At 39.1% G+C, this 16154-nt stretch overlaps 1 protein-coding gene across 1 annotated transcript in view; it reads right to left on the bottom strand.

Moving 5' to 3' along the window:
- Positions 1-15804, bottom strand: part of LOC117408811 (endophilin-A1-like) — a 54928-nt gene extending 39124 nt beyond the window's left edge. The window contains exon 1 of the mRNA XM_034014138.3: positions 15625-15804. Coding sequence (XP_033870029.1) covers positions 15625-15669 — 45 coding nt within the window. The 5' untranslated portion in view covers positions 15670-15804. The remainder of the gene's footprint in view (positions 1-15624) is intronic.
- Between the last annotated feature and the right edge of the window lie 350 nt (positions 15805-16154).

Below are 16154 nucleotides of genomic sequence, written 5' to 3'. Positions count from 1 at the left end.
TTTAATAGAGAAAAGTGTAAAGTACTGCACGCAGGCAATAAAAATGTGCATTATAAATATCATATGGGAGATACTGAAATTGAAGAAGGAATCTATGAAAAAGACCTAGGAGTTTATGTTGACTCAGAAATGTCTTCATCTAGACAATGTGGGGAAGCTATAAAAAAAGGCCAACAAGATGCTCGGATATATTGTGAGAAGTGTTGAATTTAAATCAAGGGAAGTAATGTTAAAACTTTACAATGCATTAGTAAGACCCCACCTAGAATATTGTGTTCAGTTCTGGTCACCTTGTTACAAAAAGGATATTGCTGCTCTAGAAAGAGTGCAAAGAAGAGCAACCAGAATTATCCTGGGTTTAAAGGGCATGTTGTATGCAGACAGGCTAAAAGAATTGAATCTATTCAGTCTTGAACAAAGAAGACTACGCGGTGATCTGATTCAAACATTCAAAATCCTAAAAGGTATAGACAATGTCGACCCAGGGGACTTTTTTGACCTGAAAAAAGAAACAAGGACCAGGGGTCACAAATGGAGATTAGATAAAGGGGCATTCAGAACAGAAAATAGGAGGCACTTTTTACATGGAGAATTGTGAGGGTCTGGAACCAACTCCCCAGTAATGTTGTTGAAGCTGACACCCTGGGATCCTTCAAGAAGCTGCTTGGTGAGATTCTGGGATCAATAAGCTACTAACAACCAAATGAGCAAGATGGGCTGAATGGCCTCCTCTCGTTTGTAAACTTTCTTATGTTCTTATATAAGTGTGAGGTGCAAACACCCCTCCATCTGCTGCTTTGGAATAAATAAAATTCAACTTACTGTCACAGCTAGAGGGTAGAAGATAAAAATAGCAATTCAATCTTGGACATAGACAGGGAAGACTGGCAAAATCAGAATACAAATATTGTTTTATAGAAACAAACATCCTTCTATAGTGTTTTAAAAAATAGAAAAAATACAAAATAGGCACACATATTTCCATTAAGCATATAATTAGGTTCTCCAAAGTACAATAATACATCACACATAATATTATTTACATTTTAAATAGTGAGCAGATAGGTTTGTTGATTGTTTGTGTAGTATTATTCCTTGGGATAACAAAATACTGAGCTCAAGTCATGTGATTTCATAAAAATGCCAGGTGCTCAGTGTTTGGTATTTGAGTTGAGTTAAAATAGCCAAAATGAGCTGATTAAAAATCAGTATAAATAGCCATTCAAAAAGATTTTAATTAATGCAAGAACTGCGAAAGATACAACCTGCTTGAGTAATGAAGATCGCCTGGCTGCTATTGGCATGATTGAAGGCGGCCTGTCTGTGAGAAAAATTGCCCAGAGAATGAGATGTTCTGCTTCAACAATCAGCAGACTAGTCCAGAGAAACCAGGAAACTGGCTCTGTGAGGGACAGGCCACGTCCTGGAAGGCAGAGAGTCACCACACCAGCCCAGGACCATCACATGCGACTGATCCATCTGCGTAATTGTCTTCAGACTGCAGTGGCTACAGCACGAGAAATTTCAGGAAGAAATAACCCACGCATCAGCAGAATGACTGTCTGCATGAAAATGATTTGCATGCTCAGAGGCCATTCAGGGGTAACATGTTGACAGCTGAGAGATGAAATCTCTATATTCTGTGGGCCAGAGAACATCTGAGGTGGCGGCAGAAAGAGTGGTGGAGTGTTTTGTCCTTGACAGACGTGCGTGGAGACATCGTGGTGAGCATTATGCTGACTGTTGCGTTGTTCAAGCCAACTGGTGGGGTAGTGGAAGTGTGATGATGTGGGGAGGAATCTCCTTTAACACAAGAATGCCTTTGGTACAGATAAAGGGCAACCTTACTGCTCAGCGATACACTGAAGAAGTCCTTAAGGCAGCAGCTTTTCCGTTCCTGCAAGCCAATCCAGAAGTGTCAATTTTCCAGCAGGACAATGCAAGACCACACAGTGCTAGGATTACAATTGCACAACTTCAAGAAAACAATGTCGATGTCTTGCCATGGCCAGCTTTTTCTCCTGACCTGAGTCCAATAGAACATCTGTGGGACCAAATTGCCAATGCCATCCACAGGAGACAACTGCGACCAGCCAACCTTTGCCAAGGGCAGCAGTGTGGCGTAGTGGTTAGGGCTCTGGACTCTTGACCGGAGGGTTGTGGGTTCAATCCCTGGTATGGGACACTGCTGCTGTACCCTTGAGCAAGGTACTTTACCTAAATTGCTCCAGTAAAAACCCAACTGTATAAATGGGTAATTGTATGTAAAAATAATGTGATATCTTGTAACAATTGTAAGTCGCCCTGGATAAGGGCGTCTGCTAAGAAATAAATAATAATAATAATAATAACTGGCTGCAGCTGCACAGGAAGAGTGGCGGAACATCCCACAGCAGTCTATCCAGAGACTGATCAGGTCTGTGCCTCAACGCTGCCAGGATTGTGTTAATGCTCAGGGAGGTCATACCCGATACTAACTTTGTAATGTTTTCATTTTGACAGTGTGTCACATTTCATACTGAAAATTTATCATGATTCTTTGATCTGTATTTTTGTTCACATTTTCTGTTTTGTTCACACTTTGTTTGATATCTATATTTAAAATATTTGATTAAATCAATTAGACCTACTTTATAACTGCTCTTATCTATAATGTGATATTCTGTAATGTGATATTTTGTAATGTGATACTTTACTGTGATATTTTGTAACAATTGATAAGGGCGTCTGCTAATAAATAAATTATAATAATGACACATTTTTTAGTTTAATATGCTGTTTCTTTGGCAGTTTCTTTAGTTCATTTTTTCATATCTTATTTTTTGGTATGATCAGTAAGGGAGCACTGGCTTCCATCTAGTAAGTTATGGAAATTCGCACTAAAAAACGGGGTGTCCTCAGTGTTGGTCAAAAGCAGACAAGGTCCTGTAACCTCCCAGACTAGAAAAGTAATTTTCTAATTTTTTAATTAAATGCAAAATTGTTGCGAGAAAAGGTGCTTTTGCACATGATCTGTGATCTGTGAACAGTTAACCGGAAGTAAAACAATGCAACAGAAACTACGTGCCTCATATATATTGCATTGAATAAAGTCAGGCGTCAACCAAATGAATAAATAATAATAATAACATAACCTTTAGTTCTCTGTGTACAGTTAACTCAATTTTTTCTTTCATTTTCCCTAAACAACAATATTATGAAAAAAATAATGACATTGAAAATAAAAAGAAATTGCAAAACTTACCAAGTACAGTGAAGATTGAAGCACTTTGCAGCATCAGTAGAGACTGATACGATCGTGTCTTCATTTTTCTTCTTTTCTGAATTGCTTGACAAACAAATGTTTGTTGTCTTGCTGATTCACACCCGAAAAAGCTTTCGATTGCATCACTGAAAGCATCCATTTTTAAAGCGTTGAGGCGAATAACCCTGAAATACTGATATTAATTCTAACATAACACTGACATGGTCAATTCCCACTGGACTAAAAATACACACGACGAGTGAGTATGACATTTTACAGGAGGTCTTTATGCCCTGTAAAACAAGTGGAGGACTGCTGGAAAAATGATCTGGGGTAAAACGAAATGGACGATTCGCACACAACAAAATTTCACTGATGAAAAGTAAAAATTCCAGAGCCAACTGAAAATCTGGTGATTTTTAGTCCTGTGTGAATAGGGTTTAAGAGAAGATAGCTGTGAACAACTCTTAGGGAGCTCAATGGTTATTTGGCCATCCTCATGACATACACACCACACTCCATGAACCTTCATGTAGCATTCTATTATAAAACAAGGGTCTTTCCTTAGATCAAGATGTGCATCTGCTTAGCAACACAGTGTCAGTTGGAAGAGTGTGATTCTCAGAGTCATTTGGTCATTGGATTTGTATGAATATAATGTAGATTCCAAAAATGATCTCTATGGGAGGGAACATCTATGGCAATGCCATGATTCTGTAATCAATGGACAATGGTAGCACACATTTTCCAGGTTTGTTTTCAGGACTGGAAAATGAAAAGCTCTACCAGATACCTTGTAATAAAGTGAGTGGCAATGTGATATATAATGTGTATGTCAGCCTGGTTGAAAATAGTTGTTTTTCCTGAAAATGGCTGTCAGGGAAAAATTGTAATTTTTAGTTAACCTTTGGGTGTCACTGTTTTGCCAACTTGGGTTCTCTCCACTCTCTCAAACAAGTTAGCAGGGAAACAGGTGTAAAGAGTTAAACTGCGTTCTTACCCCTGGCTCTTTTTGTAAAGCTCATGCATGACAATTTTTTTTCAATGATCTGAGAGTAGTCTAATGTCCCTAGCTGCTACTGTAAAACGATAAAAAAGTACTGCTATTTGTTTAATGCAGCAATAGTATGTAACTATGAAATGTTTACTTAACTTGCTGGCAACAAAGCAATTTGGTTTTTAGCCTTTATCCACTATAAAAACACAAACGTTTCAGTGAAAATGATGACTAATGTTAGTCAGGAAAATACATACAGCATTTTTTTTTAATTTCTGTCGCCAAACAGTGAATTTATGGATTGAATTACCTCCAATTCTTCTAGCCCATGGCATCGAGGCCATCCACCCTCAGGTAGTGGAGTGCATTTGGGAAGGGTTCACGAAGACGCAGGTCGATCTCTTCACCTCGGCGGAGATGACGCATTGTCCCTGTGGTACTCCCTGTGGTGGTCCACTCGGCGTAAACACACTAGTGCAAGAACAGCCCAAAGCATTTTTGTATGCTTTCCTGCCTATACCGCTGCTCCCAGCCATTCTTCTAGTGGCCCCCAGGTGGCCCAGAAGAATCTGGTTCTTGACCCTGTGCCAGCTCTTACAAGGCCACCCCTGGGAGTTCCCGCTTCACATAGACCTCCTCAGCCAGACGAGAGGCACTCTGGCACCCAGAACCGGGCAGGTTCCATCAATGGGTTTGGTCCCTGAAAGTTAGCCCTAGGCCTATCAGATGAGGTTGTGGGTACACTGCAGAACGCTTGGGCAGATTCCACTAGGTCGCTGTACGCCTGTAAGTGGAAGTATTTCCAGACTTGGTGTCTGACCAGGACTCATGACCCAGTCTCTTGCCCCATGTCAGTTATCTTACAGTTCCTGCAAGAACTGCTTGATGCTGGTAGGTCACCTTCCACTTTGAAGGTGTATTTAGCGGCTATTCCTGCATGCCATGCCCCTGTGGATTCGGTATCTCTGGGTGCGCATTTTTTGGCTACCCGATTCCTTAAAGACGTGTGGTGATTACATCCTCTGAGGAAGACTGTTCTCCCCGAGTGGAGCCTTGATATTGTACTGGAGGCTCTCACAAAGGCCCCGTTTGAGCCGATACACTCCATAGAGTTGAAGTATCTGTCTATGAAGACAGCCTTCCTCATGGCTATAACCTCCACTAAGCGGGTCAGTGAGCTGCAGGCGCTGTCTGTGTACAGCTCATGCATGCGTATTAGGGATGATGGTAGCAAGGTGTCACTGCGTACAAACCCTGCTTTCCTCCCCAAGGTGATTACATCCCTCCACATTAATCAGTCTGTGGAAGTGGAGTCATTCCATCCACCCGTTTTCTTCGGAGGAGGATGAGAGATTGAATTTCCTCTGTCCGGTGCGGGCATTGAGATGCTACGTGGATAGGACAAGAGCTCTGCCTCAGTCTGACCAGCTCTTTGTCTGTGACGGGACACGGGCCCTAGGTCAGCCCCTCTCAAAGCACCATCTGTCACATTGGATTGTGGACACAGTCTCGACTTCGTATGATGGTGCTGGCTTGTCCCCACCTGGAAGGGTAGTCGCACACTCAACTAGAGGGTTGGCTACATCCTGGGCCCTCTTCAGTTACTAAACATGAACACACGCTGGGTTGTACAGTAGTTCAAAGTAACATTGCAGTTAAAATGGAAGGCTAATGTCTACCCCATTCCCATTAAAGATTGTACAGTATTTATCAAGATTACTTACAACTTTGAGGTAATGTTGCATTTTACCCCCTGAAAATCCATTTTACTCTGTCAGTGTTAAAATGAGTTACTCCCAGACACACCTTATCTGGAGTGCTGACCTCAGCTATATATAGCCTTAAAACGACACAGATTTTTGTGAGAGGCATTTTCTTTCTAATGTGGACCAAATATGTCCACTTAAGTCCAGACTGACCAAAAGAACACTGGTCAAGGACTGTTTCATCGCACTACTCATAAAACAATTCCCATTAAAAAATGTACTCAATATTAAAAACAATGGTTGATATATTTACAAAGCCCATGTTAAATATCCACAACACATATGTTTTGTTTCCTAAGCTATAGCTGAGATTGATTATGTAATTTACAAACTCTGAGTGCTGCATGCACTGTCGTAGAAAAAGTATGTTTATTTGGCTCAAAGATTTAAGTAGTGACAGTTTGTTTTACATAAAAACTGAAAACAGAAAAAAAGCAACAGGTGAACTACAGTAGGATGAAGAAAGCTGAAGCTGAACTAATTTATGATGTACTTTTTATTTTACATTAAATGTACTCTTAATAATTCTTCTTTCTCTATAAGGTATCTGTTTGCGAACACGTCCCCAAACACAAAAACATACAATTTCATATGTAAACAAGTCTTATTTGTGTGGCAGGAATACAAGGAACACCCAGAAGCAATGCTTTGATGCTCATAACTATTCATCTTTGGTATTTAAATAACAACTTGACTCCACCCTTCATATGTCCTTTACTTGTGTATGTTACAGATAATAAGGCATTTCTGTCTGTCACAAGATAATACTTGAGTTAAATATGATTTTCTTTTGGTTAATATCATTTGGTAGCATGGTAACGCCTCTAAACAGATTACATGGCCAGCACTTTTGACGGTTTATCAGGAAACATTTAGAGAAGATATTTATATAGACTGAATGGTAAAAAAAAGGTTTCCATGGAAACAGCGAACTAATGATAGGCAACTAGTTCAAAAGCAAAGACATGCTCAATTGATTAATCTTGCTGGGTGGGAGGATCGAAGGTACTGTTGCTTTCTGTAGATTACTACAGAAAAAAATGCAGCGCATACTGTAGCTATAGGGTTTCACTTCATTCAGTGTTTGAGATTTTTACTTGCGCCAACTGACCATTAATAAAATATAACTAGGGTCTAATTATTTATTTATTTATTTATTTATTTATTTATTTTGGAAAGAAATGGGAAGGATGCACTGGCAGAAGCAGCAGCAGCAGCAGCAGCGCGGGGCTGGTCGCAAGCCCCACCACATATCTGGCCTGGTGGACGTCTGCATGACCTGCTTGAGGGGGGAGGAGTGGTGTTTTGAAGTTGGCAAGGTCAGGCACGTGACGCCCGACTACTACCACTCCCCACCTCAGGAAGAGGAGGTGGAACCAGGGCTACAGCCACAGGAGGAGGTTGGCTGGGAAGCCCTCCTCCACAGCATGGGTGTGCAGTACTGTTGCTGCATCTGTGGGGAGTGGGGGCATTTCCCAGCTAACTGCCCCCAACGGCAGGAGCAGAGCAGCAGCAGCTGCCTCTGTCTCCACCACCGCCACCAGCAAAGGGAGCATGCCTGCTGGTCCCCCCGCTGCAGCCAGAAGGGGAGGAGCCCCTGCCGCCTTCGCAGCCAGAAGGGGAGGAGCCCCTGCCGCCTTCGCAGCCAGAAGGGAAGGAGCCCCTGCCGCCTTCGCAGCCAGAAGGGGAGGAGCCCCTGCCGCCTTTGCAGTCAGACGGGGAGGAGCCCCTGCTGCCAGAAGGGGAGGAGCCCCTGCCGCCAAAGGGGAGGAGCTCCTGCTGCCAGAAGGGGAGGAGCTACACAATTACCAGGGTCAAGTTTATTCCACTACATTGAAAATCTGTAATGGTGAACAGTCAATGGATGCACAGGCATGGGAATACTATGATCTCCAAAAGGTCCATAAACCAATGGAAAGGCGATGTACTTGTCTGTCCTTATTACATACTAGGAGATATTGCTGCTCACACATAAGCACTCTTACTTACGACCAGCCTCGCTTTGGTAATGTAATATCACTTGTTCCTGAATGTAATAGTTTCGGTGCAGCTGATGTTGGCCAATAGCAGGAGATAATTTAATATGAAGAATCAATAAATTACAATAAATTGCTGTAATACACAAAGAGAAAAGAATGGCACGACTTTCCCCTGAAAAAGAACTGCAGTGACACATGCCTGCATAATGGATCTTACGTTTGATTCTTCTCATAAAGCAATGACCTTTACTCTAACAAATGTTTTAAAAAGCAACAACTGAGGGCCAGACCTTAGGGAAAAGCTTTTTAAATATTAACATTATTTCCCTTATTGTTTTACTGTTGATGTTTTTGTTATCTAGCCTTTATTTTCACTTTCAGGTGAAGCACATTTTTTCTATCACAATGCTATACGTTCACTTCCTGTGTTTTAGGAAATGGGAGCCTCTCTTCAGCCTTTCACTTGCATTTCACACTGCACATACTGTAGGAAACTACATGGGGTCAGGTGGAAACCTATTACATGTGTAACATGTGGGATTAAGTAAAATTGAAAGTCTGGAAATCAACATATTGACAGCAAAACAATAAGGTACATGTAAGAATCATGTTATGTGTTTTGAAGACTTGTTTACACCTTCAAAAGTGCACCATTGACAAGTTAATAACAGTTTAAGCTTCTAATTTAGGGACCACCTTTCCTTCATAAGCTTATGCATTCATTGAAAAAGAGTAAATCTGTTTTAGTCTCCCTCTTGGAACAGTAGCTGTGTGAACATGAATGTGACTGTAAAAGAATGACAAGCTGTAATTTTGAGTGAGTGGAACACTTAAATATATTGGAAAGACCAATTAATCAGAAACTAAATGAATGATCCACCAGGCATTTGTTCAAGTCTAATGATCAGTAGTTGAAAATAAGCTAGAACATTATGTATTCCTCAAAGTCAAACACTTTAAAAGGCTAAGGAGTTTGAAATAACGTACAGTACTCTTTCAAATGAAACTATTGTGACCTTTCCTGTACAAAGTGGCAAAAGACAGTAGTTTTAGTTTGATGATCATGCAGAGATAATTTACAATGGGGTCATTCCAGATTAAGTAGTGTCTCCTACATTTGTGGGTGATGATGACAAATAGATATTGTTTTTTTTTTGTAACTAAAGAAAATGAGGCATAGTCAGTTGTATATATGTTTAGTTTCCCAGAGTAGGAAACTAAAAACACGGATTGGCACAGTGGTTTCCCAGAAATGTGCATTATTTATAAGCTGTGTTATAGCAGGGATTTTCTGGTGTTCAATGGTATCAAAGTTGTCAGGGTTGCTGCCCGGCTAATTAATTCTTCATCTGAAAAATTCTAATCAATTAAAGTATTCTCCCGTCTCTGACGTCTTTATGCAATTGCCTTTATTAATGCATACAGGAACTGGGAAGGAGCAATCCGGCATTGAAATGTGAACATTTGTTGGACTAATTGGGTTCCCATCTGTGCTGCAACAGGTTATTAGTCAGACAACATACTACTTAATGGTAATGTATTATTTATAATGACAAATATAATTTAAACAACATCCAATTAGTGTGTGTTACTGTATTTGGTGTTTGCAACCAAGTACTTCTTGGTGTTAAAAAGTAAGTAGTGAGGTTCCGAAAAATATAGCGTTACACGCCTCCACGTGTTGATACAACTGTTTAAATAACGTACCTGTAATTTTTCTTTTCATTGTAACATCCTGACAACTTTTTACAATTATAACTGTCTGTTTCAAAGCTCTTTTTAAAATGTCCGCTCTAGTGCACTGATCGTGTAAGGATTATTGCCCACATTGTCAAACAGGTAACACAGCAATAACGATCCATGATGTAGTACGGAACAGAAAAGCCTGAGCACTTGTTGTTATGCAGTGATTTAGAGAACAGATCTCAAACCCCAGTGCACTAGAGTGGACACTTAAAAAGAGCTTTGAAACAGGCTTTAAAGTTGTCAAGAAAATTAAAATTACAGGTACGTTATTTAAACAGTTGTAGCAACACGTGGGGATGCCTAACGCTATATTTTTCGGAACCCCACTACTTAAGGTCTCTGTTGGATATTAATTCTCTCTAAACCAGGATTTTTGGACCATATTAAAAACTGAAACTAATTTATAGTTACCCCTTCTATGCTATTAATGCATCTGATTTAGTTTGTATGACCCTTAAAGTGTAAGTAGCTTCAAATATATTGATTTATTATAATTTTAGTCTAAATCTGCCTTTGCCTTGCTTTAAGACTCGGGAATCTTAAATGCTTGGACTGAGCATCCTAGTCACATCCTAAGCCCCTATCACACTGGCATGCTCTACACGGGTCGTGATCTGGTGTTATGCGGGTCAGCTATGCGATTTCACACTGCTTTTTGAAGAAGCAGGGTCGACCTGGGTGACAGAAACAAGTACACAATGCCCCAGAAGCAGCAACATTCACATGACCACCCTTTCATCTGTTCAGGCTTTCAAGATGGCATTCTTGTTAAGCACACTTCTTTCCAGGCTTCTCTAGATTGAATCATCGGTCCAAATGTTGAATCGAGCAAATGTTTCTTCATCGTTCCATGCCATCCCCGCAGCAATCTGGCTCAGGGTTTGTCTCAATCAACAGAAATATGGCTAAACAGAAAAAACAGAAATGTCTTGCAAGTTCGTTGAGGAAGTGAAACCATTGTTACTTTGTCCACTTACGAACACCTATTATGCATTTTGTCTCGCTTGACCGGGTCTAAGTGTGTCGACCCCCATCCTGAGGTGGATCAATCTAGGGTCGACCCGGGTACGTGGTTTCACACTATGCAGGTTTGTGACCCGAGTAGCCAGAACCTGTGTCATGACCCGGTTAGGAGAGCCAGTGTGAAAGGGGCTCTAGTCCCATTCCAATTCAATCATGTGAAAACTTGACTTTTCTACGTTTATATTGACAGAAAGTAAGTGGGGCTGGCACATTTGAAAGGTCACATTGTCACAAATATATACCTTCCTATTCCTGTTGAAACATCACTTAAACATTTAGTAAGATAAATACAATATCATGGTGGATCTCTCATGTTGACTTCTTTACTGCTCTTTAGCATACTACCAACAAATAAAGTCTGAGGGAGGCACCTGAGAGAAAACTGTATAACATGTTGTTGTTAATCAGTGACAGTAAGAGGATGGATTTGCCAGAAAGTATATGAGGTAGCCTGCCACATTACTGACTAAAGGAACATATCAATATTCTTATTAAGTGTGTATTGTCTACACCAGATAATACACCAGGGTGGCAACACGTCATGGTTTAGCCGTGACAGTCCCGGTTTTCCATCAAGGTCCCGGTGTTCCGACACTTTTAAAAAGTCCAGTATTTCAGCCACTTCCTGTAGTACGACACAGTCAAAATACCTTTGGTCAAAATAACATAAACAACCACTTCATGTATAACTTAGTTTATGGCTAAGGCATTGTGAAAGAAATTTTCTTTAAAATTCATGGCAGTGTGTGGCAATGTGCCCCGCCCCTGTGTGCAATTGTGTGTTATATGTTGTATGTTGCGTGTGTTAATGTTGGTGTATAGAGATTGGTACACGGGATATAAACGGGTCTGTGTTTCACGTGTATTTAAAAATGTAGATTTATATTTAGGCACGAGGAGGGCACAAATCACTTCACGTGCTGGTAAAATGTAATGTGTGGTCACGGGAGTACACTTAACTAATTCACGTGCTGGGATTCAAGTGAGTAATGAATTAGTAATTGAATCCCAGCACAACAGTATATATAGATGCACATTTCTGTCACTCGGGGTTGGGTGTTCGAGAGTGGAGAACGGGTGAGAGAGAAGGAGAACATAAAAGTAGTAAAGTGAAATCTAGAAGTGTTTGTACTCACCGTGTTTGTTTGTCTCTCCGTGCACCGTTTGTTAAGTGTTTAGTCCGTTTTTGTTTATATGTTTATTTTGGCTACAAGTGCCGTGTCCTGTTTTGTGTTCTGTTCAAACCTTTTATTTTCTGTGCTGTTAATTATTAAATGCTGAGCGCGATCACGCGCTCAGCTTAAACAAACCACATCTCTCTGTTTATTTACTTCCTGCTTCTGGTCTGACGCCACCCACTCCGGCCGTCTTTGTGACACAGTGTCACGAGTAAAGTATCTTATTTCACGGAATGTGCACGAAAATATGTTATAAATTACGTGTACAGATTATTATTATAAACAGCAAATACACAGATAAATGCACTGACATCAAAATTAACATTAAAGTTATTCAGTCACTTTACAATAGCTTGTGAAACTGTGTTGTAATTAACAGCCTGTAGGTAAAGTGTATCTGCAAGGGCAGCTTTCAGTTCTAGTATGTCAGGTGCATGGTCACAATTTAAGTCTTGCAAAACAAATACAATGTGTAACCCATACTGATCGTGTGCATCAGTCGACTCGCCAGTGTGACCACTGACAAGCAGCCAGACTGTTTTACCAATTCTATAATCTACTGCTTGTGATACTTGGCAACTTTAGGTAAGTATTCACGTCTCAGCTGGGCTGATGAAGGAATCGCTCCACCATTTGCTACAATCTGTCTGAAGAATTTCCGTAACTTTTGGTTGTCCAATTTTTCAAAACGGATATTTGCGCAAACGCACGCCTCTGTCCGGTCAAAATTTAATAAGTGCAATTTTGGAATATGGAAGTCACCGTTTTTTGTTTCTTTGCATGTAAAGCAGTCGCAGTACTGCTCTGGATTTCCACCTTTATCTTTCAGTGACTACTTGCTGTCAACAGACGAGTTTCGGTAGTGATCTACAGTAACGTTGCAGGACTTACAGAAGAGCTTACCTGCATTGCTGTGTAAACTCCTGCTTGATACTGCTTTACGTGATCTGCTGCAGACACATTTTTAGCCTTTTCAGAGACATCTATTTTCTTGTTTACAGTGTGTAGTATTTTAATTTCCTGCTTAGATTGCATATAGTCACATGACATAATCACTGCATATCACTGTGTGCACAGCGAATATTACACACAGGCACATATCAGAGCTGTACATTTTCGTTAATGTGATTTTTTTTTTGTATGAAATACAAATAATTCTGGAATTATTTTTATTTCTTAAGAATATTGTAAAAATCACTGTATTGAGCTAATTTCACAATTTCCACACATCCCTATTTATGGCACCTGCAGTGAGAACAAAATAAAATAAAAAAGGCACTGTACTAGGATAATCAACAGAGGTCAGCACCAAGTTGAGTGGTGACGGACATTTAAAAAAAAAAAAAACATCTTGGCCACGGACAAACAAAACAGAAGTTCTATACAATTCTGTGTGTGTGTGTGTGTTAGACATGTTCACTGCCACAGACATGTGCATGTCCGTATACAGACGTGTTGCCGACCCCTCGTAATCAAGAACGGCTTATTATAAAGTGATTAACACAGACATACGTGCTTATTCCTCAGTGCACCATGCATTTTCATTTAGTTTATATTCAATATGAATCTACAATTATGTGCAGTACAGTCATTTCGTAGCTGGTCAGTTCTGGCAGGTTTTAGCACATACGCAACTAGGCAGAGCAGCAGGAGGTTGCAAGCATCCGAATGCACCAGGTTAAAATGTAACCGTCATAATGACCACCGGCGGCGGTTCTAGGTATGAGCATAACCGCACCGGTTCTACAATGTTACAATTGTAAGTGGCCCTGGATAAGGGTGTCTGCTAAGAAATAAATAATAATAATAATAATAATAATAACATCAGCAACGTCAATAAATAGAGCCACCCTGATGCTGTGAGTAAAAAAAGCAAGAAACATGCCAAAATGTAAATGTATTTTTGACGACGATCTACAGAATGAATTATTATTATTATTATTATTATTATTATTATTATTACTACTACTACGACTACTACGACTACTATTACTACTACTAATGATAATAATAATAATAATAATAATAATAATAATAATAATAATAATAATAATAATAATAATAAACAATTATATAACACAATATGACAAGTTAAACTAATTAGACACAAATTATACACCCAGGAGTGTGCTGAAATGAGCTAGCTGCTTAAAAAAAAGATAATACTAAGAGTGAGAGGATGGCTATTTAAATAACCATAAATAGTCTGTCTTTAACAAGTTTAATTAGACTTCAGTAATTTAACAATGTGTCCCTGTTTTGAGCTTTGAAAATCTGGTCACTCTAGACCTTCAGGGAGCAAGTTATCTATCTGGAACATTATGTTCCCTTATGCATGCATATAAAATTGACATAAAGAAACCGTTATGCGTTACTCATCCTATGTTGTTTCTGCTGCTAGTGCAGTCCCCAGTTCTGTGGGTGACGCGTGTTTCTATGGCTAACCCGATACCTAGCAAGTGTCTACCGTTATGCAGTATAATCTGTACTTTTTTTGTTTCTTGTTTTTTTTTGCCCATGTTCTTAAAAAACATAGACGTTTGTTATTGTCTATTAAATAATAAAGCATCCTCGTGTTAACAGGGGAAACCTGTAAAAAATAACCAGCTATAGGATACGTAACAAAAGAGAATGCATAGCTTGTTTTTAATAACTAAGACACAACCTAAGCGGTGTTGTGGGCAAGAACCACACTGAAATTAAAGATCTGTCAGACAGGATACGGCTAAACTCCAGTTAAACTGAGTTATTAAGCATTTGGCATTTATGAATTTACTGTTTATAAATAACCGGCGCCTTTGCGTTGATTTTTACTTAGAATAATGGTACACATTTCATCTAGGTACATGTCTGCTATGGAATGTCATCCGAAGGGTACACCAGCAGTTTTTTTCTCTTTCTGAGATGATGTTAGCGACAAGAACCAATGAGAAACCAGCCATCTCTCTTGTCCACGAGATCGTAAACAGACATTTTACATTCTGACTTTTTGCTAAATAGGCTACCATACCATGCATGACCAACAACTTACATTTATAATTATTGTGTTATCATCATTGTTATTAATATTGGCAATATTGTATTAGTGTAGTAATATGCCGCACTATATTGTAAAGAAACATGTAAAAAAAAATAATACTGGTTTTCCTTTCGCTTGGAAAACATGCCAGTTTCAGTCACATCCCAAAAGGCAACCATTCTTACATTCTGTTACATTACATTGCCTTTACAACATCGTAAAATTGTTACAGAACTCAAGATGAAGATATGAAAAAATGCAACAAAAAAGCTATAAATAATAATAATAATAATAATAATAATAATAATAATAATAATAATAATAATAATAATAACTCATATTACTACAACTAAAACAAAACAAACAACAAAAAAAAGGGAAATTAATGATCCCACCAGATAACTACCCGTTTTTCGTGACCATGGAATAATACGGTACATACTGTATGTGACGTGTATATATATCATTTCAAGGTGATAGATACAAGATCAAAGTGAAACAGATCTAGTACTGTAGAAATGTCATTAATCCATTAGGACGGCTCCTACTGCATATTCTGCATACCTCAACACAAATAAACAGCAATACGCCGATATATATATATATATATATATATATATATATATATATATATATATATATATATATATATATATATATATATAGCCATACCTGAGTAGCTTTGTGGAATTGTTTCTTCAGTCCCGCGACAGACATTGCTTCGCCGTTGTTCTGTATTATTATTTTTTTCTCTGTGTTACGGTGCAAAGGGTTACCTCTTTTCGATGACTTTGTCTTACTACAAGGATCTCTTGACACACGCCTCTCTCTGCTGTGAGCAGGTTACATCGAAATGTCACTCAATGCCCACACTACCGTGACGTCACGCTCCTTTATACCCTGCCTCTTAAAGTAGTAGTCAAAATAGTACAGTTATTATTATTATTATTATTATTATTATTATTATTATTATTATAGTACTATAATTTTAAAGAATACACGTAAAGTATGAGGGCTTTTCTTTCACCCTTTTGCAAGATGTGGCTCTTGTGCTCTCAACCTAATATATACAGTAAATATGTGTTGCCAGTACTAAATGTAATTAGCTAAATAAACTACCCCCTATCTCAATGCATTGTTAAAGAGCAATAAACACATAAACAAATATATTTTCCAGTGGTATTGATCTCCATTGTTGCAGA

The sequence above is a fragment of the Acipenser ruthenus genome, chromosome 2 (genome assembly GCF_902713425.1).
Source record: "Acipenser ruthenus chromosome 2, fAciRut3.2 maternal haplotype, whole genome shotgun sequence".
NCBI classification, from domain to species: Eukaryota; Metazoa; Chordata; class Actinopteri; order Acipenseriformes; family Acipenseridae; genus Acipenser; species Acipenser ruthenus.
Note: the sequence above shows the minus strand (reverse complement) of the source record. Positions and strands in the feature narration are given on the sequence as shown.